Source organism: Dermochelys coriacea, chromosome 2 (genome assembly GCF_009764565.3).
Source record: "Dermochelys coriacea isolate rDerCor1 chromosome 2, rDerCor1.pri.v4, whole genome shotgun sequence".
In the NCBI taxonomy this organism is placed as follows: domain Eukaryota; kingdom Metazoa; phylum Chordata; order Testudines; family Dermochelyidae; genus Dermochelys; species Dermochelys coriacea.
The window spans coordinates 202603515-202626682 of record NC_050069.1 but is presented as its reverse complement, the minus strand read 5'-3'; the positions used below and the strand labels follow the sequence as shown (position 1 = coordinate 202626682).

At 42.2% G+C, this 23168-nt stretch overlaps 1 protein-coding gene across 11 annotated transcripts; it reads right to left on the bottom strand.

Annotated features, from left to right (window-relative positions):
- Positions 1-3310: 3310 nt before the first annotated feature.
- Positions 3311-21894, bottom strand: SGO1 (shugoshin 1). Of its 11 annotated transcripts, none has more exons than XM_043509043.1 (10): positions 21453-21894; positions 18599-18747; positions 18319-18515; positions 15555-15659; positions 13806-13870; positions 12547-12713; positions 9001-9849; positions 6834-7013; positions 4285-4471; positions 3311-4071 (listed from the first exon to the last, which is right to left on the bottom strand). In XM_043509043.1, exons 2-10 carry the CDS (start codon positions 18738-18740, stop codon positions 3930-3932), a joined length of 2034 nt encoding a protein of 677 aa, XP_043364978.1. In that variant the 5' UTR covers positions 18741-18747; positions 21453-21894; the 3' UTR covers positions 3311-3929. The 11 variants fall into 11 exon arrangements, with proteins under 11 accessions (XP_043364978.1, XP_043364979.1, XP_043364977.1 ...); XM_043509044.1 differs by having other exon boundaries at positions 9001-9852; positions 12655-12713; XM_043509042.1 differs by having other exon boundaries at positions 3311-4074; positions 4288-4471; positions 9001-9852; positions 21516-21894.
- Positions 21895-23168: the final 1274 nt, after the last annotated feature.

Here is a 23168-nt window from a genome sequence, read left to right as displayed (position 1 = left end):
TCCTCGACCAGTGGGGAGCTATCAGTATCACTGTCGCCCATCCTCATTTTGTTTTCTGAACCGCCTTCCCCAGTATGGGAAAGAGTGGAAACTTGTAAAGGAGGCTCTGCAGCCAACTGTGCAATATGGCATGTCGCCATGCAGCTGGAATCCGCTGCCCTTGTGAAGTATTTTGGCCTCTTAGTGTTCATACGATTCGCAAATAGGTCGGTTGAAGGGAGACCGAATGTCTGAACAATGAGATTGAAAACCTCCTCCTTCAGGCGCCACTCTGAGTTGTTGACCCTGTGTCTGCTAAGCCAGTCTGCTTTTGGTTCGGTTCTGCTATAATATGGATTGCGCAGGGGGAAAGGTGGAACTGTTCTGCCCACCTCACTATCGCCGTTGCTTCTGAGTGTGATGTTGGACTTCTTGTTCCCCTTGGCTGTGTAAATGTGACTGCAGTCATCTTGTTTGCTTGAACCAGCATGTGGTTTCCCTCTTAAGGTGGGCTGGAACCTTTGCATGCCTAGTTTGAACACTCTGAGCTCTGGGAGGTTTATGCTGTGAACCCTTTCTTCCTTGTTCCTGGGCTGTTTGGGTCTCCGCTTCCCTCCAGGCTTATGTTTGTTGCGAGGAATTGGACTATAGATTCTTTACGGCAGATGGACATGCCTTTGTGACGTTGTCATAGACTTAAAGCTATTGTAAGGAGTTGAAAATCTGTGTTGGAACTTGTACTTGATCTTTCATGTGTTCTGGAGAGTGGTCCTACACTTTTGGTCTGAAGCCTTGAAGACTTCTGATGTGTGATTAGTCTCATGAATGATCCCAGTGCATGACACCAGGAGTCCTAGCAGTTGTAGACATAGGACTATGGTATGGTTCCTATAGTTCTGGAGCAAGAAAATAAATTACCAGATGGAACCAGAGAACTTTTCTTGGTACTCATGATGAAGCTGAGCCTGGAGGAGATTCAACATCTGATATGCCCCTGTGCGCTGTTGATTGTGATTGAGTTCTGATTAGGACGTCATCCAGGAAGGGGTTCAAGTTAGTTCCCTGCAACCTGAGTCTTGCTATTACCACCATTTCTCTAAAAATCCTGGGGGCCAATGACAGGCTAAATGGGAGTGTTCAGTAGTGATAAAGTTTCCTGCTGTAGGTGAGTCTCGTATGTCTAAGATGGTACGGTTGGCTAAGGATATGCGTCCGCTGAAGTCAAAGTCCTAGTGCAGGGGATGGCATGGTAGAGGTCAGGGGCTCCAGCTATGCTTCATAATCTTCATCCACTTATTGAGACTTTTGGGGTCGAAAAGGGCTCTGATACCCCCAACCCCCATGCACTTCTGTACCAAAATGATAGAGGAGAGCCCTGAAAACCTTTCTTCTGATACAGTGTTATCACTCCCCTATTCAAAAGATGAGAGATTTCTGTTTGTATCAAATTGTTTTATGGTGTTGTTGGAACTGGATGACTTGATGAAAAAGATGGGGTGGAGATGGCAGCTTGAGGGAGTATCCCTGGCTCACTAATTCCCTGACTGACTTGTCTATGGACAATGAGAACTATTCCTCTAAGAAATGGGAAATCTTATGGCTATAGAGATGCTGGGTGACAATTCTTCATTATTTGGGCAACTTCTCACTAAGATGCTAGATTATAAATTGTAATGTCCATTTAACCCAGAATCCTCTCCAAAAGCTGGCTGTTTAGTTACTAAGTCTACATTTGCTGTATCTTCTCCAAGGCATCCCTTTTACAAATAAAAAATCCATCTGTAGGGGCTAAGAGCATATTCTGTTTAACTCCCTATAAATCCTATAGAGAGAGAGTGGCAATCCTAGGTGTGGGCAGAAGTGGGCTTCTTACTCCAGTAATGGAAATTTACAAGAGCTGGTCCTATATTAAAAAGATATCTTAGGATAGATGTTTTAATTCAGTAGCTATTACTTTCACATACACATAGTTCTGCATTAAAAAATTAATACTTGGTGTATTTTTTTTTTACATGCTCTACTTTGACCACTTAATGTGCTACTTCTCAAGTTCTGCTAGCCCCATCCTTGATGGATTTGGCAGACAAACTTTTAAAAAGTGAATACCCCACCCCTCTGGTATCAGAATTCCAGGATGAGGAAGACTATCCTCTGCCTGGCTGGTGGCAGCTTTGCAACTACAGCTGTAGAGGGAGAAAGTGGCAGCTGCAAATTTTTAGTATAGTGAAATGAGCAGGTAGGAAAAGTAAGTTTCTGTTTGGCTAGATTTCTGTAAAACCCCATTAAAAGGAAAACAACTTTTGCAGGAAAAAAACCCCCAGGAGTTGTATAGTGAGAAAAGCTTTGCATATTCTACATCTTCATTTAAGGGAAAAAAAGTGTTCCTCCTAAGCAAGGAACCTTCTTTTAGCTCCCACCAATAGACCCAAGTCAGAATTAACCAATGGCAGCTGTCAAAGCAGACTACCACAGTTTACTCCCCTTTGCGTAAGTTGTGCTGAACTGTGTTAGTCTGGTTAAAAACCATGTTACCAATCAACTTTCAAATCCATTGCCTTACTGTTTTGACTATGTAGATGGAGCTTAATATTGGGAAACAATTGCGTCTGAAGACTGCTTCATGATACATTGTTACTCATATACTTTATCCAATATTTTTGGTTTGACTTGCACAGTTTAGCTACATGCTAACTCTGCTTCTTTCACATGGAACTTAAAATGCCAACAGCTGGAGTCAGGGCAAGAAGCTTAACATTTTCTTTACCACCTCTGAGCCTGGGCACGGTTACAGTAGAGAGTTTACAGCAGTGCAGCTGCGCCTCTGTAAGCTCTCCTGTCAGCTTAACTTCTCCAGCCCCCATGAGCTGCAGAAGTTATGTCAGTGGGAAAAGCTCTCCCACTAACATGTGCCGATGTGGACAGCGCCATGTCAGTGTAAGTTATGTTGTTCTGGGAGGTATTTATTCACCTCCCTGAGCAATGTAAATTATGCTGACATAAGCTGTAGTGTAGACATAGCTTTACTTAGGGCTTGTCTCCGCTACCAGTGGGATCAAAACTATGGCAATCGATCCACCAGGGGTTGATTTAGCAGGTCTAGTGAAGACCCACTAAATTGACCATTGATCACTCTCCCATTGACTCTGGTTCTCCCAACGGAACGAGAAGAGTAACGGGAGTTGACAGGAGAGTTTCTCTCGTCAAACCTGCGGTAAGAAAATCTAAGCTACGCTGACCTGAGTTACGCTACTAATGTAACTCAAATTGCGTAGATTGACTTTTCCCCTTAGACTGAAACCATTGCAGTTAGAATGTAACTTCTCTACAAGACTTTATAAAATCTAAAAGTTTTATTATACATTTCACATTAGTAGACTACAGCTTTGTATAAGTAACAAGACATCTATACAAACTTGCTCACTTAAAATTGTGATCTAATCCCAAGCTTTACTATAATTCATCTATATCAACTGAGGAGTTACAATAAGCAGGGACTGACAAATCTAGTAATCAGTCAAATAATTCACATATTGCTTATCTTTTTACACCAGAGATTCTCAACATGCCTTAGATAATGGACTTCATAATGGAGTTCAGGAATCAAAGAGTTTAAATAGAAACTATTGCTAGGTAGCAAGACTGCTTTTATAACGAACAAGCACAACAATAGTTACTCCTTACTCTGTTAAATTCACGACCTTAAAGTGATTTAGATGTATTTATCTGATCCCTACTGAAATTCCCATGAAATCTAAATTCAGAATAGTCTATAGTATCACTGCCTACACAAATATACAGTTAGATTTCCTTGGTACACAAGACAGAAGCTGAGCAAGACATTCTTATGGCATAACAGTAATGTGAAATTTTGACAAGCATCAAATTACATAGCAAATTTGTTAGCCAAATGTTCTTTGCCTCAGAACTCCACAAGGGGGTGCAAAAGGGCTTCAACGACATCCAACAAATGCCTCATTGTATTTGGACAGAGATTCCTTTTTAACAGAACTGGGTTTGGGATCTTTTTTCGGCTTGAAAATTGGAGAATTCAGAAAACACATATCTGTAAACGGATCTCCTCTTCTGAGCTTCCTGTCAAAATAATTTAGAAAAGAGTTATTCTTGCACAGCTTTAGATGTAACACAATGTAGTTTTCAGCTAGGAAGTTACATTTAATAATTTGAATTGCTCAAGTAAATTGTTAAATTTCTCACCAAAGCCTTTATTTCCAAATAAATAAAATCCTAAATTCTAAATATAAGAAAATGAGTACATTAACTTGGACAATAAAATAAGATACTAACCCACTGATACTTGGTTCCTTGTAATTCACATTAATAGTACACCTGCGTTTGTGGCTGGGAATTCCTGGTTTTTCATCAATACTTAAAAATGGATGAGAGATTCTACTTTTTGTATCAGAAGATGAAGAGATGTTGGTGATATCACAGAGATGAAGACGAGAAGTCTGAGAAGCCTCAGGTTTCCCTGCTGAAAAAATTGAATGGATACTTTTTTGCATTGCTATGCTACCCGTTATTTGTTTAAAACTAATTTACACAGTACTTATTGAGACAAGGATCAAAAGTTTTCCCTGGGGGAAACAAAGCTTAATGTAGTTTTGTCTAATAAAGAAATTTATTCCCTAAATCAGATTGAGTGTGGGGCAGACCAAATTCCTCTGTTCTCAAGCAAAACTACTGTGTTGAGAGAACCAAAGCAAACTTCCAACTCGTCAACTTCACAAAGTACTTCAAACCTTGTCCAGGCTGAACTACCTCTCAAGGAGAACAGAGGGCAATTTCATTTCCATACCCATTCAAACTTTAGCCTTAACTGCTAGTAAACCATGCTAGTTCTGGAGACATCTATCCATTAAACCAGCGGTTCTCAAACTTTAGCAACCCCAGGACCCCCATTTGGGTACCTCCTCTGGCTGCACAAATTCCGGGGCTATGCTGCTTTCAGAGTCCAGGTCTGAAGGCAGCAGCCATGGGGCTTCCTGGAGATGTAGGTGAGTCTGATCTCCCCTGTGCTGCTGGGAACCTTCATAGTTGGCGGCAGCCACAGAGCTTTTTGCAGCTGGGGGAGGTACCTGGAGGTGGATCTGATCTCCCCACAGAGAGTGGCTGTGCAGGGGAAGAAGTCATCCTGTACCCCGGCAGACGAGCAGCTGAAGCCCAGTGACCAGTAGGTGCTCCTGGCTGACTCCTCTCTAATAGCAAGAGTTCATGGGGGAGATCTGATTTCATGGTCTGTGATGTGTTTTTCATGTCCATTAATTTGGTAGGGCCTTAATTATCACCATGCCCCTTGTCAAACTGTTCCAATTCAGTTATCCTATTAAAACGTCACTCCTTATTTCTAGTTTGAATTTGTCTAGCTGCAGCTTCCAACCATAGGCTCTTGTTATACCTTCTTTTGCTAGATTAAAGAACCACCTATCTGAAACTTCTTCCCCCAAGTAGGTACTTGTAGACAGTGAACAAGTCATTTCAACCTTCTGTTGGATATATTAAATAGATAAAGCTTAAAGTCTTTCAGGGTAAGTCATGTTTTCCAGACCTTTAATAATTTTTAGCTCTTTTTTCAATACTTTGCTGTTTTTAAACATTTTGGAGGTGTGGACACCAAAACTGAACCCACCCCATTCCAATGCTGGTCTCATTAATTTCATATTTGGAAATAATACTACCTTTCTCTAAGTCTACTTGATATGTCCCTGCTTGAACATCGAAAGATCACAGTAGCCTTCTTAACTACAGCATTGCACTGGAAGCGCATGTTCTTCTGGCTATCACGTGACCCCTAAATGCTTATCAGAGTCACTGCATTCTAGGATATAGTTTCCCATCATAAGTGTGACCTAGTCCTTTTTCCTAGATGGATAACCTTGCATTTGGTGTATTAACACATGTTCAAATGAGCCCACTTTACCAAGCAATCCAGATCACTCTGCATAATTGACCCCTCCCCATCATTATTTACCACTCCAACTTCTGTATCATTTTCAAATTTTACCACCAATTATCTTATTCTTCTTTCATGATCAGCCACACAGACACTGAATAACAGTGGACCAATAACTGATTGCTGTGGAAAACTATTAGCAATGCTCCCTTTGGATGATGATTTGCCAGTTACAATTACATTTTGAGATCTAGCAGTTAACCAGTTTTTAATTCATTCAATATAGACTACCTGGTTTTGTATATAGTACTAATTTTTAATCAGAATGTCACACAGGACTACATCAAATGGCTTAAAGAAGTCTTAGTATATTATGTCAAAGATAATCTAAATACATGAAAAATTGTACTCTAATTTATCAACAAGCTTGTAAACTCATTGAAAATATCAAGTTTGTTTTATGGAAAACAGGTCCTGTCACATAATGTTGCTTGCCATTATTTATGACATCATTCTTTACTGATTGCATTCCATATTAGCCTTTCCATGACTTTGTCCAGGATCAATGTCAGGTTAACCTACTCAGGTCATCCCATTAATTCTTTTGAAATATTGACACATTTGCTTGTTTCCAGTCTTCTGGAACTTCCACAGTAAGCAACAATTTGTTAAAATTCAACATCAGGGGTTTTAGAACTTCAGTTTGATCTCAAGTATCCTGTTGAAGTTGATCATACCACACCAACTACTAACTGATGTGGGGGTGTTCAAGAGCATTACCTTTAAAAAAGAATAATGGAACTCCAGGAATTTTTATTTTGTGGTTGTACAGCACCTAACACAATGGAGTCAGTGATCAGAGCTCATAGGTGCTACAGTGACAAACTAGTCAGAGATGGTAAGCAGCAAGCAACAAACAAAAACCCCAAACAAACAAAAGTACCTTTAACAAAATTGCAATATGTATTTCCAGAGGAAGAATTCTTATCTACTTTTGGTACTGTATCCATAGCACATAGAAGAGAATGTGATTTTACTTCATCTACTTTCATCACAGTGCTTGACTGAATGTTGATTTTCCTGATCATGGAGGTACTATCCACTTGAGTATTTTCAACAGTGCCTGCAATTTTAAACAGATTTTTAGAAACACCACTGGTTTGTGCACTTTATTAGTTTTTTATATGGAAAATTTGACAGTACACTTATCCCCCTACGTCAGTAAAGTATGTAAAAGATTACATATTGTTTATGTATAAAATTAGAGTACAATTTTTCATGTATTTAGATTAACTATTATAAGGGGAGCTGCAATGAGTAAAAGGGGACACTAAATTTAGTCTATTCAATTTTAAAAAAGGAATTTCAGTTACTATACCCTACTCTGGAATCTCCCTGTCAATTTGAGTTTGACAGTACTGTCAAACAGAGAAATAATAATACTAAAAAAAAAAAATTAAGTGCCCCAAAATGTCCTTAATGTGGAGTTAAGATAGCTTAGTAGCGCCTTGTGCCTTTCCCGAACCTCAAGTCATCTACCCTCAAACCTCTGAAAGCAAGGAAATACAAAGTTAAGGTAAATGCCATCCATGAAACATAACCCTAACTCTGCTGTCCCTGAGAGATGCCCCAATATGCCAACAACATAATCCTTTGTATCCCCCTTGTTTCCCCTCCAGCCCAAGACCAACCTCTTAATCCCCATTTATCCCATCTTCCCTTAATGCCACAGCCCTCCCTCCTCCTGATTCATCTTCACTTCCCCTTCAATGTGTTCTTCCTTACTCCAACAACCCCCCATATTCCCTAGATCTGCACCAAAAAAGTTATGAGAATCTGGAAATGTTATGCGCTGTTCATATTAGAGGAGCTGTGTAAAAAGCAAGCAACCCTGCAGCTGCTTTCCTTTGATCACACTCAATTCCACTGGCCAGGATGATTACATTATTGCTGCTTATTGTAATCTTTCATATTACCTCAATTTAATTAATGTTAATTTCCTTGACAATACTTCTAAAGTAAAATCACAGTCCACATGTAGCTTTTAGAACACTTAATATCATTCAAACCAGAAATTTTGGTCTCATGGCAAAATTTCCAAAAGACGCCCCTGCAGAATGAGGTAGTGAGCAAGGAACATACACAACCCATATTCTCTAAAGGCTGCCAAGGGTAGGGCTCTCAGTGCTTGGGTACAGCTGAGTTCAATGATCACAGCATGTCTCCTTGAGCCACCCAATTACTGTGACAATCATCTGCCTGGAAGTTTTTTTGATTGGTGGTAAAGGTTTAGTCTTCCTGCACATGCATGTTTCATTCTCTTTGTTTTGAGCTAATCACACTCCCACTCAGAATTCCTAGCTTAACTTTGAATAAATTCAGTATAACCCACCCAAAGGACAGTGCGTGCCATGCATTAACCGAGATAAATTCTGAGTGGCTAAACTCAGTTTGGGGAGGATTAGAGCCATAGTTTGAGGAGCAAACTATATTAGAACCAGGATGATTTTAAAAAATGCTTTAAAAAGGGGATGGGGGGGGGTCCTGTATCTCAGGAACCCCTTGCTCAAATGACTTTCAAATTTGGACCACTAACCCTACCCTGTACCCATATGAGGCAGAGTAAATTTCAAGAGAATGCAAGTAAGCAAGTGGATTTTAGCATTTAGTAGAGTTCTCTTTTAAACAGCAAACAACATGCACATTTAAGTGAAACCAGAGCTACTGCTGTCCTGTAATTACTCGATTATAGCAACAATAGTAGGTAAAGAAAGTAGTGTGATTTTTTTTTTAAGCCGATGGCATCCTGTTAAGGTCTTAATTTTCTATGAAAATAAATTATTGCCTAGTACATCATAGCACAATTTATGCTACTTGTACATTTGGATTTATCTTTTTTGGACTCCTGATTGCCCTCATCCCGAAAACACCTTCAAATACATCTGATTTGGGGAAAATTTAAAAAAATGTATCATATGAAATTTATTCCAATAACTTAATAGTTTTAAATGCTTTTAAAAATTTAGCTTGTTTAACTGACTAAAACAACGACAAACCACTATTAAATAGGAAAAAAATAATGCAAAATGCTTTCCAAAAATGTCACTTACTGATCGATTTTTCATTTGATGTAGTATTCTTAGTCTCTTTTTCATTACTGGTTTTCTGTTGCTGATACACCACAGATCTTTTAGATCGTGGTCTTATATGGACTGGACTTCCATCATTTTTGCACTGTGAACTCTTGCTGTATTTTGATCTACTCCTGTAAGGCACATACAGGCTGTCATCAGAATTCTCTTCTGAATCACTTGCTTCACTGCTCTGTGTTTTCAATTCAGTTGTATCCTCTCTTTCATCCATGTCATGATCACAATCATTCATCTTGTTTTGTCGGAAAGGTGTGATATGGACATTCTCCTCAAACTGAAAATCATAAGCTTTATTGGAGCCAACTGATAAATCCAGTTTCGCTTTGGAAGTTTGTTCTGCCTGGCTTCTCTCTCTTTTTGATCTTGTTCTGGAAGTCTTTTTACTTCCTTCCAATTTTCCTTTTTGTATTTTCTCTCTTCTTGTTTGAGAGTCTTCTCTGCTTTTAAGCTGAATTTGTTTAAGTTTATGTTCTGCAACTGAGCAGTTCAATTCAGTCAATGTATCTGCATGATCTAACACTGGCTTCTTCTTTTCATTCAGTTGAGAAAGATTTGGCTCTATATTTTCTATATTACCTTTTTCTAGACTTCCCTCAAGTCTAGTTTCATCCTGTTTACAAAGTTCTTTGGTCAAATAAGCCCTTTCTGAATTGTCTAGATTATGCACATGAATTTTCCTGTTTGAACAGTGACGCCTGGTAGATACAGTTTTTGGTAAGATATTACCAACTTGCCTATCCTCTTCATCTAAAGGAATATTTTCCAGGTTGGCCTCTAGGTTGTCAAGATGAAAATCAGATCTTTGTCCTTCTGAATAAGAAGATGATAATACACGTCAAATTAATTGTTATTGGACCTAGAGGTGTTTAATTTGTTGGCAATTTTAGGCTTTTAACAAAGATGAACAATCTTAGAATTTTTCTATAGGCAAGTATGAACCATGACACAAGGACAACCAAATTAATCCCTTGAACGCAGCCTCAAAAAAGTAATTCATAGCTGGACTTGGACTTACAGAGGTTTTTTCCAAGCACATGAGGAAAAAATTAGTTTTGTCTTGGAAGATACAAATAGCTTACACTCAATACTTTGCCTCCTGAGGGCTTTTGCAGCAGCTCATGCCTGTTTGTCAGATCAGGTTGTTTTTTTAATGTTTGCATTTTAACAATTATGTTTATATGCTAACAAAAAACCCTTACCCTGTATGCCAAGTTAATTTAGTCTTTCAAATCATTCAGTAGGTAGTGAAAGTTAGTGTCTCAGAACACGCCAGTTGTTTAAGAGATGCTGCCTTCTGATCCCTCCCCCTTTGTTTAAAAGAATTGTCCTTTCCTGGCATTTACCTTCATTTTGAGGCCCTTTTCACTAGTTATCACTAGGTTTTTACATCAGGAGATCCCTCATGCTACACACTCAAGAAATGAGAATATATATGGACTCTTGAAAGAAGGAAAAATACTTAACCTGCTATTCTGCTTCTCTCAGAACATCTTGTAAAATTATCACAGAACCTCGGAATTTGGTGGCCTTTCATTTTTTTCCCCATGGTATTATATCTGCATGTTAAATTTCTTGGTGCTCCCTTTGAATATAATATTTTTCAATCAAATGTTTGATGATTGGGCAGAGTTAATTAAGCCAACCACGAACTGACTGGAACGTTCAATGGTTCGTAGTTAGAGGTCCAAGGTCACATAATCACAACTGCTGAGCTAGCTTGGCTCATATTCCAAAACACTATCACTGCTCGTACGAACAGAAAAAAACCTTTAGGGTTAGCGAGTTCTGCATATCTTTTACAAGTCAGAATCCTACATTGAAGATATTTAAATAAGTAGTTGCTTCCCTTCTTACCCTCAGAAAGTATGCTGCATTTGAGTAGATCTAACATATGCTTTTATGATGGAGGAAGAGAGAAAGCTCTACTTTGAGTACATACAGAAGAGTTATAACCCTTACTTCAACATGTGTGGCAAGACCCTCCCATGGAAGCACACGCTGTAAATTGGGATGGTCACCACCTCAAAGAATTTTTTAAAAGGTAATTTGAAAAATCCTTTGGTGATTTGCTGCTTTTTACTGTCTAGTTGTAGGAATTTTAAAATGTTGATCAGACAACTGAAAACTAATGATCTTACTTTATTTAAAAATTTCCAACCTGCCATGTAAAGTAACTCCTCACTTAACGTCATCCTGTTTAACGTTGTTTCGTTGCTGATCTATTAGAGAACAGGCTCGTTTAAAGTTGCGCAATGTTCCCTTATAAGTCATTCAGCTGCCTGCTTTGTCCATGGCTTGCAGGATTCTCTGGAAGAGCAGCCCGTCCTTGTGGGGGCTTGGAACTCGGGTGGGCTGGCAGCTCCCCTCAGCCCCCCCTAAGTTCCCTGTAAGTAGGTGTGTGGCTGTGCTCCCGCCCAGCAGGCTATCAATTGCCACAATTCAGGTGTCCCTCCCCCACTATGTGCTGCTCCTGCCCTCTGCCTTGGACCTGGCTTCCAGGAGCCTCCTGCTTGCTGTGCAGAGGGGGGAGAGGGGTGCTGATGTCAGGGTGTCCTCCTCCCCTCGCTCTTATACCCCATCTCCACGGGGGCAGGGGTTAGGGAGAGGCACACGACAGGGCTCAAGATGGAGGAAGCTTGCTGGAAGTTGCTGCTGTGTCTGAACTTCTTGATCTATTTAAAAGGGCAGCGTACTTAAAGGGGCAACACGTGTCTCTTTCACTCTCACACACGTACACACAAACACACACACAGAGCACTTTGGAAAGTCAGCTCCTGTGGAGCTGTGCATGTGCCGTCTGGAAGAGGGAGTGGTGCACTCCAGGGGGATAGAGTGGGTTCATCACCACATTCAGTTTCTGCAGGGAAGTGTTCGCAGCCACTGCCGTGCATCTGTTATGTTTCCTCCCTCCTGCCTCAGTCCATGCTGCCTTGTAGAGTGTGAGGCTACGTTAACAAAAACGTGTTAACCGTTGAGGGCTCAGCCGAGTGCTAGTTCATCATTTAGCAGCAAGGCATTCCCTGGGAAATATCCCACCCTCTTACTCCATCACCTCAACCAAGCTTCACAATCATCATTGCGGTGTACAGTATTAAATTGTTTGTTTAAAATTGTTTAAAACCTATACTGTATATGTATATAATGTCTTTTGTCTGGTGAAAAAAAGTTTCCCTGGAACCTAACCCCCCCCCATTTACATTAATTCTTATGGGAAATTGGATTCACTTAAAGTAGTATTTTTCAGGAACATAACTAAAATGCTAAGCTAGGAGTTACTGTATATGACCTGAGCAGCATACTAGTTTAACTATAACCATCAGCTGTATGATCTGACTCGTTTCAAGGGTCAGAATTTTGCAAGAGAAAATCAGAAGCAGGAAAAGAATGATGATAGTTTAAGGAATCACTTTTAAAATCCTTAATTATGTTTTGAAAGTTACTTTCATCTGCTACTTCAATTTTAGGAGGAAGAACCATCGCTAGTTTAAACCTAGGTTTAGTTACCTGTGTTTGTTGCCATTTCCTTAACTGAAGTGGCATTTTTAAAGGTCTGCCAGGAATCTGACATAGAATAAGATGTATTGTTTGCATCAGTATTATTCTCTATTTCACTTCCAAGCATTTCGCCTTCTATGCTAGCATCTGCAACAAGAACACGTGTAGGAAGTCCCCTAGGAACAAGAGTTGGAGTTTGTGTCAGTCATTCATTTTAAGATAATTCATTTTATTTGATTATTATAGCAGCTTCCTCCCCTTAATTCCTACTACAAAAGACATTTTGTAATAATCTGAAAAAGTATTTCCCACAGCAATTCGGTATAAAACACCAACCCTCTCATTTGAGATCATCATCAAGGAGGTACGTCTTTGAATGTAAAATTAAACTCTTGTACATTCTTTAACTTGAAAGTTTTAAGTCATTTCTACCATCGTATTCTACCACCAATATGAGAATTTATCTACTTATAAAAGTGATGAGTTTCTTACAATGACTAACACTGGCAAAAATTATCTTTATCTCTAGAAAATGCTTCTGGAAGAGTGGTGACTGGAGTTTGAGTGCTAACTTGGTGATATGTAACAGGATTGTGGGTAACTTCACATTCTAATGTCTATTTGTAAACATTTCAGCTTGCTCTTGAAAATCTGACTGCTGCATCTTTGCACATTACTATGTCTACTGAACAATTTCTTAAATTGAAACTTTTTGTGGATGAAGGAGAAAGGAGATATGTTGAAATATAATAAAGATGTAATTATGAACTGGTCTAGCAGTAGTACGTTAGGTTGCTATGTAGGGATTCAGGTAGAGTTTCTGAGCTCATGTCATGCCCTGGGACAACAAATATTGAGTACATTTAGAAGCAGTAATCCTTCTCCCAAGAACTAAGTGTTGAGCAGAGCAAACACTTCTATATGTTTTAGGGGTAGTTTTCCTCAGATCTGGATTTTTGGGAGTGGCAATGGGAAAGGGAAAATTTGGGGCAGATAGTTTTTGGAGAGAAAAAAACACTGAGCATCCTTGAAAGACTCCCCAGCACCACAAAAAAGTGACATTTTAATTGGCTAAACATATAAACAGGACTCCCAAAACCAAGATTTTGCTTCAAAACAGACATTATTGGCAATGTATAGATATATCAAACATCACTGCTTATCCCTCATCATTATTTCATGAGCAAACAGAAGGATGCTGAATAAGTTACTATGGTAGGCTTTATAAAGATAAAAATTAATGAATAATAATAAAAAAAAGCACTTACAGAGAACCAGCTTGCCTTAAAATACTGGAGTCATCTTCAAGAACTGAGGGACACATCCTCTTGTTCTGTAAATGGAACAAATTGTACTGTGATGAAGTGGTAATATATAGATTGTTACAAAACTCTAGCAGAGCTATGAGTTAAAGGGACACCACGACCTTGAAAAAAAAAATCACATTTCTGCCTGAAAATTTTGTACATATATTACATGTAACACACTTTACTATAATTGATAGAAATGAGCATAGACTTTTCAGTTTGTTTGCTTTGCACATTTGACAGCTTCTTGTGGATGGTTAGTTTCACTGTTTCTCTCGTTGAAAAAAAAAAATTCAGACTTCAAACAGAGAAGCCTTTAATTTTTTTTATAATAACTTTAAAAAAAATAGGATACATGATTTAAAAAGATACTAGAATATCAAAATGAATTCTGAAAAAATTATGTTTGTGTTCTTTTAAGACAGAATTTTCTTCTTGGTTATAAATTCAGTTTAATACTGTGCCATCTTTTACAAACCCCTTTTGTTAAAGCTTGTTATACAAGTTGTCAGCCTAGAAATGTATATTTTTAAACAACAAATAGTTTAATATTAAATGGTATTTTAGTAATCAAGTAATTAGAACAAATGATGACTGATTTCAATGGTTTTCCTTCCAGCTTTTGGACAACAGGAAAGCTACAGACATGATAGGCCAAATGTGGCACTAGATATTTTAAACAGATCATGCCTTTAGGATGATTGTGGAGGGAAAGTGATGAACAATTTGTCACAAAAAATAAAGCAAACTGTCAAAAAATGTGAATTCAGATGGGCAAGTTTTCAAAGTTGGAGACAGGCACCTGGGAGGGGGGAAAAAATAGCGTGCATATAGTCTGTGCCTACATACTTTTTCTGAAACTGGAAATCTGATAAATACCTATGCGTACACATATAAAACCAAGGTTTTATAGCATACATGCTGTATCTTACTTGGAAAATTTAGCTGAAAGTTTAAAATTTACCTAACAATCGTAAATTTTCTGAGAATGAAGATTTAGAAAAACCTAGAATCCAAAGGGATATGCAGTATCCCTCCAGATACCAATTTTAGAAAAGTCAAAGTGAAAATGTGGGAATAAGATCTTGACTGCTATATTATTGTAATAGTTTGTAGTTCTATAAACTTATAAAAAAATAGTCATAACAGATTGCCATCCATTTTTAATAGCTGTTCATATCCTCTTGGATAATAGGATTTAAGTATTTGGCAAAAATAATCTCTTAAAATGGATTAAAGGGAGAAAAACATACATGCATATTTTAATACATATTCAGTGTAACAGTCTTAAGTAATTGCATATCTTTATTTACTGTACTTCCATATCACCTTATCCTCTGCACTGTTTCTTTTTGCAAAGGATGTTGAGATCTACAGGTGAAAAGTGCTGATAAAGAGTTAAGAATTATTATTTTGTTTGTAGATAAGTTCTGCCTCATATCTACAATTGCACTGTAAGCGCCGCAGGGCAATGACTGTCTAGCTTATCTGTCTAAAAAACAACATCCAACATCCTGTGGGTGCTGAATTAATAATGGGGGGGGGGGATTTTTGTAAGCACCAAAAGTGACTTAGGAACACAGGTCCCACTGAAAGCTAATGGGACTTATGCTAAGTCACTTCTGAAAAACCTATCCAAGAACCAAAAAAACCCACAATGCACAAAAATACATGCAAATCTAATCTAAGAAAAATACAGGCTGGACTTACAAGATCAGTGGAACACAAATCCTGAGCTGGACCAAGAAGATCAGCTGTATCGAGTAGGTTTTGAATAACTTTAGAAATAATCTTGCTCAAGATCAACGATCTGGTCTAATGGAAGGAGAAGAGCAAACAATTTTACTCTAATTCTGTTCAAAATAAGCAATGTAACACACTCTCTCGTACTATTAGGTTACTTCTATCTTTTTTAAGTGTACCATGTGTACTATGCTATACAAAGAAAAGAGAAAATAACCAAACAGAAAAGAATCAGTTACAGCTTGCAGAAGAAAAGTACATTTTTTTCATTAAAAAAAAAATTAGTTTCACAATATTTGTGGTTTTCATATTTTCACTAAAAACCCCAAATCAAAAATTTTTAACAGGGAGAAAAAAATATCCTGACTTGCTCTATTAATGCTGGTGCTTAGGTAAGTACTTTTATAAATATGTATGCAGTTGAATAGTATTAAAAGGGGAGGGGAAAAAACAGAAAAGTAAAGATATTTAGACAGCTAGGAAATACCTGAAACCATTATAACAATTAGAGCGGGCTGAAAGCGAATTTCTGGTTTGGGAGAAATGTAGACATTTTTAATTGTTTTTTTCGGAATAAAATTTTCTTTTTGAAATTTCCACAAACTAGAAATTTAAAAAAATAAATAATTTTAGAAACACCAGTACATATGGTGGTTCTAAAACAGAGTATGTTCCTGGAACCCAGGGCCTGCTGCTTAAAATTGACATTCTTGTCATTTTCACCTTGCTGGTAAAACTAACAAGAACAGTTTCAGTCAACATCTCCCAGAGTCTGCTGCTCTGGGGCAGCCCTACCATGAAGACCAGGGTTTCCAGATTCCTGGGCCAGCTAGAGAATTTGGAAGTGGTGAGGTTACCTGGTCAGAGCAGTCCACATGCCACAGCAGTCCCAGAGCTGTGGACTCTGGAAGCTATTCCCAGGACTTCAAGGCTCCATCACAGGTAGCATTGAAATCCTGACATGGCACACTGCGCTGAAGCTTTGGACCCTGGAAACTTGAGGTCCCCGTCCATGGGGCAGCCCACACTGGTGGGGCTCCCTTGGAGCCATGGATCCTGGAAGCCATTAGGTCCGTGACTCTTGGACAATCTGCACGGCAAGGCTGACCTGGAGCTGTGGATCCTTTAGAAACCCAGGGGGCAGTCCACATGACAAGACTGCCACAGACCCTAGAAACTAAGACTACCAGCATCCTGCTAAGCTGGGTTCCATTGGAACTCTGCCTGTGATTTTGATGAAAGTTCACTGAAATTGTACCATATTTGCAAATCTTTTGTGTTCAAGGAATCAGTATTTTCCAATTGAACTGTTTTGTCAGAAGTTTTCTAACAACAGTGGCTCATTCAAATTGAGTTAGATGTGTAAAACCAGCTCATGGATTGAAAGGTAGCCAAGTACCATAAATGGGTGGTGATAAACAAAATATCGAAGTGTGGTGAAGAGATGAGAGAGATATATCATAAGGATGGGTTACCTTTAATTGGAGTTGTAGGGTGCTAAGCACTTCTGAAAAAGTCAGGCCATTTATATAGGTGCCTAAATAAGGATTTAGGAGCCTAATTTCAGACACCTATTTTTGAAAATCCTGACCTTAGTTTTTGAAATTCTTTCACAGATGTACACACTTTGGAGCCAGATTCTATCTAATAAATAAATATGGTTCCAACTGATTTTAAAAGGAGCCCTTCACTGTGGGCACAATTCAGCTCTTGGTGTTGCATTTGATTTCTATGCATAGATGATTTATTTTCAACATTTCTAATTAAAACTGAAGTACTGATTGTTGTTTAAGTTTGACTGAAATTGAAGTACATTGATCACGCAAGTATATCTTCCAAAGAAAGTGTTTAAGTTAATCACTGATTCAGCTCATGATATTGGAAAGCACTGTTCCTGGTTCCAGCAACAAAAAGGTTTTGTGAAACAGATATGTATAAGAAATTTTCGCCATGCAGAACTTCAGCAAATTCTAAACTAAGTTTTAACTCAGGTAGGACTTTCAGGCTGGGAAGAATGGTGAAAAAAAGGAAGGGAAAGGTTCAGTTTAAAACATTTACTAGTAAATCTTTCCCTACTGAAAATCCCCCCAGTAAGAGTTGGATTAAACAGTTAATTTTGAGAGTTGCTGAGCATCCCTCATCTCTCATGGATTTCAACTAAAATTGTGGATGCTGCACACCTCTCAGAATCAGGTAAAACTGTTGTTTATTACACTGCTTCCCAAACTTGGGACACCGCTTGTTCAGGGAAAGCCCCTGATGGGCCGAACCAGTTTGTTTACCTGCTGCGTCCGCAGGTTAGGCCGATCGTGGCTCCCACAGGCCGCAGTTTGCCGCTGCAGGCCAATGGGGGCTGCGGGAAGTGGCGCAGGCCAAGGGACGTACTGGCTGCTGCTTCCTGCAGCCCCTATTGGCCTGCAGTGGCGAACCACGGCTAGTGGGAGCCGCAGTCGGCCTAACCTGCGGACGCAGCAAGTAAACAAACCGGCCCGGCCCGCCACAGGCTTTCCCTGAACAAGCAGCGTCCCAAGTTCGGGAAACACTGGTCTATTATCAGGGATTTTGACACCGATCTTGCAAAGATTCAGGCATATGCTTGCCTCTATCCATTTTAAGTAGGCCTATTGCCTTGAATGGGGCTATTCAGTACGTAAAACTTGCAGGATTAAAACCTTTCAAAGTTCAACCTATTTCTTACTAGAATAGAAAGATGTCATTGCAATGAAAATACCTCAACAGGTTCTTTCGCTTGCTGTGAGTTAAGATTTCTTTGTAAAACAAATATCTGAAACTTCAGAGACTGATACTCTTTCTTTAAATGCAGAATGATATCTTGGGCTTCTTTTGTTTTGGCTTTTTCCTCTTGCAAAGCTAGAGCTAGTGCTCGATTGTTTGCTTGCAAGCTTTTCAATTGCACAGAACTGTTGGCTGTAAGAAAATAAACAATACTTAGAAATGATAAAAACCGATCTTATGGAAAAATTGTGAAACAAAATAGTAAAGCATCTTACTTGCTGTTTTGCATTTTATAGGTAAGACCTGGTTTGTTTTACCCAACTTTGCCCATTTTTGATTTCTTTTCTCTTTCATTCGTTCTTTTATATCATCCAGACTGTCCTTAAATGGCCTTTTCAAGCATTTTTCTCCACCCATCTTCTACCTAAGGAAATGTAAGTGCAAAGAACTGATTAAAATATTTCAGAATATGTACCTGCAAGCAGCAGTTTACATGACTTCCTGCACTATGAAAAAAATCCATTCTAGCTGAATCAGTTTTACAAATGAGTTCAGATAATAGATTCCTTACCACAGACACAGCTATATTTATAAGATGTGAGATTTAGCACTGTTATTAAGAGCTAAATATAGTTAACACACTTTAGGAGATACCTGAAAAACAGTGACTTATAGCTTCACTATGTTGCTTGATTGAACTGGAACTTTCCACCTGAAAATGTTGTGCCTGCTATTGCTACAAATAATGCCTGAGAGTAATAGAGAGAGGTTTTTTTGGTTGTTGTTTTTGTTTGTTTGGTTTTTTACACTTTTTGCATTTGACAGCAATAAGAACAGCCATACTGTGTCAGACCCAAGATCCATCTAGCCCAGTATCCTGTCTTCCAACAGTGGCCAATGCCAATGCCAGTGCCCCAGAGGGAATGAACAGAACAGGTAATCATCAAGTGATCCATCCCCTGTCGCCCATTCCCAGCTTCTGGCAAACAGAGACTAGGGACACGATCCCTGTCCATCCTGGCTGATAGCCATTGATGGTCCTATCCTCCATGAATTTATCTAGTTCTTTTTTCTGGAACCCTGTTACAGTCTTGGCTTTCACAACATCCTCTGGCAAGGATTTCCACGGCTTGAGAGTGTATTGTGTGAAAAAAATACTTCCTTTTGTTTGTTTTAAACCTGCTGCCTATTAATTTCATTTGGTGACCCCTAGTTCTTGTCTTATGGGAAGAAATAAATAACACTTCCTTATTTATTTTCTCAATTGTGTAAAGTCAATTTTACTGTTTTGTTAATGGTTAATTACATTATTCATGAACTGCTCTGGGGGAGCTCAAGAGTACAGCTTTTCAAATAACTGATTATTCAGCTAACTGACAGGATAGGTCAGAAAAGTTGAAAAAAAATCAGTTTGGGTTGAACCAAAACTGAAGAATTCCAAATTTTTTGGTAAATTGAGAAAGTCACTTCCTGATTGAACTAAACATTTTGTTTCTGGACATTTTTAAAGGGCTAGATTCACAATGGAGGAGGAGGCAGCAGTGATGACTTGAGTAACCACTGAATTAGAGTATGATGATAGCCTGGTGGTTAGAACACTCACCTGAAAGTTGTGAGACCCATTTTCATGTTCCTGCTTCGCATCCGGCAGAGGGGGGAACAAAACATGGTCTCCCACATACTGGATGAGTTTTCCTAACCACAGGGCTAAAAGTGATAGGAGACAGCATTTCCTCCTCTGGCTGTTTTGTGAATGGTACCAGATTCCTCTTGTGAGTCTAACCCTGCCCCCCCACCAATAAAAAAAATTGAGGGGTCCAAACTATTAGTATCAAAGTCATGGAGAGTATTGGGGCAACTGAAACAGCATTTTTAACCAAATAAATTACTTGTCCAAAAAGCTTTGCCCAGCTCTACTCATGAGTGCTCTTCCCTGGGCTCTAAAGGTATGTCTATGCTGCAATTAAACATCTGCAGCTGGTCCAGGTCAGCTAAATTCAGGTTCATGGGGCTCAGGCTAAGGCAGTGGTCTCCAAACTGTGGGGGCACAGAGGAACATGTTGGGGGAGAGAGGAGGCCTGGGGGGCCAGGCCAGCCCTCACGGGGGGGGGGGGAGGAGGCACCATCCAACCCTGCTCTGCCCCCAGCTCCTGGCCATGGTTCCGCTCCCGGCCTCACCCCCAGCCTCTGGCTCCGGGCTTAGGCCCTGCTCCCAACTTCAGCCCTGAGTGCAGCTTCACTCCTGGCCCCAGCCTCAGGTTGCAGCCCTGGCTCCTGACTGCAGCTCCTGGGGGTGGGGGACGCAGACAGATCACATTACAGGTAAGGGGAGAATGCAATGTAAAAAGTTTGGAGACCATTGGGCCAAGGGGTTGTTTAATTGCAGTGTAACGTTCAGACTCAGGCTTTCAGAGATTGCGTTTCCAAACCCACACTTGAGTGTCTGCATTGCAGTGTACACCTGGGTTCACAATTGCTGGACCTGGGTCTCGCAACCATGCTAATGCATCCATCCTGCATTACACAGACCTTTTGACTCCGGTCTGCAGCTTGACCTGCAACCACACACTTGAAAATGGCAGGGCTTGGATCTGAGTCACACAGGGGCACTCAGGCTCTGCCCCAGTAGAGTGCTAAGACCTCAGGCCAGCTTGATTTGTGTGGACGGAGGGGACTTGGGCTAGTCAGAGCCGGGTTCAGTGCGCAGCGCCGGGTATCCACCCCTAAAGCGAGACACCCCAGGAAGCAGCCCCCGCGTATGTAAGAGGGGCTCGGCGCGCATGGCCCCTCCCTTGTCAGGAGACTGAGGCAGCTGGGGAAGAGACCAAAGGCCCTGGGCACCGGCGCACGCCGCAAGCGCCCATCAGGGCCTGTCCCCGCTGCGCCCCGACTCCCCACGCGCTCCCGGGGCCAGGCGTTGGGGGGGCCACGAGCCGGGGCGGGACGCGCTACAACGACCAGGCAACGTCTCCGCGCCGGGCCGAGTTTAACACGCCCCGCCAACTCGCGACGGCCTACCCGTGGGGATACAGAAGCGAAATCCCGGGTCGCCGTCGCCCCTCCCGCATGGGGCCCCATCCAGCAGCCATTGCCCCGCATACCGGGCACCCCCGCCCGCTCGGCCCGCACCCGTGTGGTAGCGGCCGCCGCTTCTTGCTCACTCGCGCGCTCTTGTTTATCTCCGAATCTGACCTCAACGGACTCCGGCACTTAGACCGTTGGCTCCTTCCTCGCTTCCGGAATCTTCCTAGTTCGAAATTCTCCGCTTCCTCCGCCCATTGGCTGGACGTCCCGCGACACGCTATGCGTGACGTCACCGCGCAAACGAGTGCGGCCAATGTTGCTGTTATCATCCGGGTTCTTCTGCTCCGCGCTGTCGCCTGTTGCTGCCCCGCCCCACGGTTGAGTGCGGCCTCCTCGGCGCTCCTAAGGGCCTCGCGGCCACAGCTACGTACGTTATACGTTGGAGTCCCACGCGGGGGCGGCCGGCGCTTCAAGGTGGCACCAACAGCTGCTGACAGAGCCTAGCCCGCACGTGGCTCACTGTAGCTCCTGCCCTCTCAGTACCCAGCCCTGCCCCCCCCCGCAGACCTTCCCGGTCCTGCCCTGCCCCCCGCAGACCCTCCCGGTCCTGCCCCCCCCTCAGTACCCAGCCCTGCCCCCCGTAGACCCTCCCGGTCCTGCCCCGCCCCCTCAGTACCCAGCCCTGCCCCCCGTAGACCCTCCCGGTCCTGCCCCGCCCCCTCCGTACCCAGCCCCGCCCCCCGTAGACCCTCCCGGTCCTGCCCCGCCCCCTGCAGACCCTCCCGGTCCTGCCCCGCCCCCTCAGTACCCAGCCCTGCCCCCCATAGACCCTCCCGGTCCTGCCCCGCCCCCTCAGTACCCAGCCCTGCCCCCATAGACCCTCCCGGTCCTGCCCCGCCCCCTCAGTACCCAGCCCTGCCCCCGTAGACCCTCCCGGTCCTGCCCCGCCCCCTGCAGACCCTCCCGGTCCTGCCCCGCCCCCTCAGTACCCAGCCCTGCCCCCCATAGACCCTCCCGGTCCTGCCCCGCCCCCTCAGTACCCAGCCCTGCCCCCCATAGACCCTCCCGGTCCTGCCCCGCCCCCTCAGTACCCAGCCCTGCCCCCCATAGACCCTCCTGGTCCTGCCCCGCCCCCTCAGTACCCAGCCCTGCCCCCCGTAGACCCTCCCGGTCCTGCCCTATGCTCTTTCCAAATCCTCCCTGCCCTGCCCCCCCCCGTACCCAACCCTACACTCCTCTGGACCCTCCCGGTCCTGCCCTGCCCCTGCAGTAACCAACCCTGCACCCCGCCAGACCCTCCCTGTTCTCCCTACCCCCTCTCCAAATCTGCCCTACTCTGCCCCCTCAGTACTCAGCTCTGCCCTGTTCCAGGCCCTCCCTGCCCTGCCCTGTATCCCTCCGGACCCTCTCTGCACCCCTCCAGACCGGCCCTGCCCCCTTCCAGATCCTCTATGCCCTGCCTGTACCCCTCCCTGCCCTGTACCTCTCCAGATCCTTTCTGCCCTACCTTGCTCCCCTCTAGACCTTCCCTGTCCAGCCTCCAGCCCTCCCCTACACCCTTCCAGGTCCTCCCTGCACTGTACCCGAACTCCCACCCACCAACACCAGTAGCCAGCCATGCCTTACACACCCCCAGGAGATGTATTCAGACACTCTCCTGATCCTACCTTCTCTGAACACTCACACACACCAGTACCCTGTCTCACACACACATCCCAGCTCCAGATCTCTGTTCCTCAGATATTCTTGTTAACTGCTGGAATTAGCCTACCTTGCTTGTCACCATGAAAGGTTTTCTCCTTTCCCCCCCCCCCCCCACTG

What these genes read in the sequence shown, in the direction of transcription:
- SGO1 (XM_043509042.1), bottom strand. Translation starts at nt 18,740, where the DNA reads ATGGGTGGAGAAAAATGCTTGAAAAGGCCATTTAAGGACAGTCTGGAT. An exon ending in AAGCGAAAGAACCTGTTGAG is followed by an intron (nt 15,660 to 18,318) that starts GTATTTTCATTG and finishes TCCTTCCATTAG; the next exon opens with ACCAGATCGTTGATCTTGAG. An exon ending in TTAAGGCAAGCTGGTTCTCT is followed by an intron (nt 12,714 to 13,805) that starts GTAAGTGCTTTT and finishes TCTTGTTCCTAG; the next exon opens with GGGACTTCCTACACGTGTTC.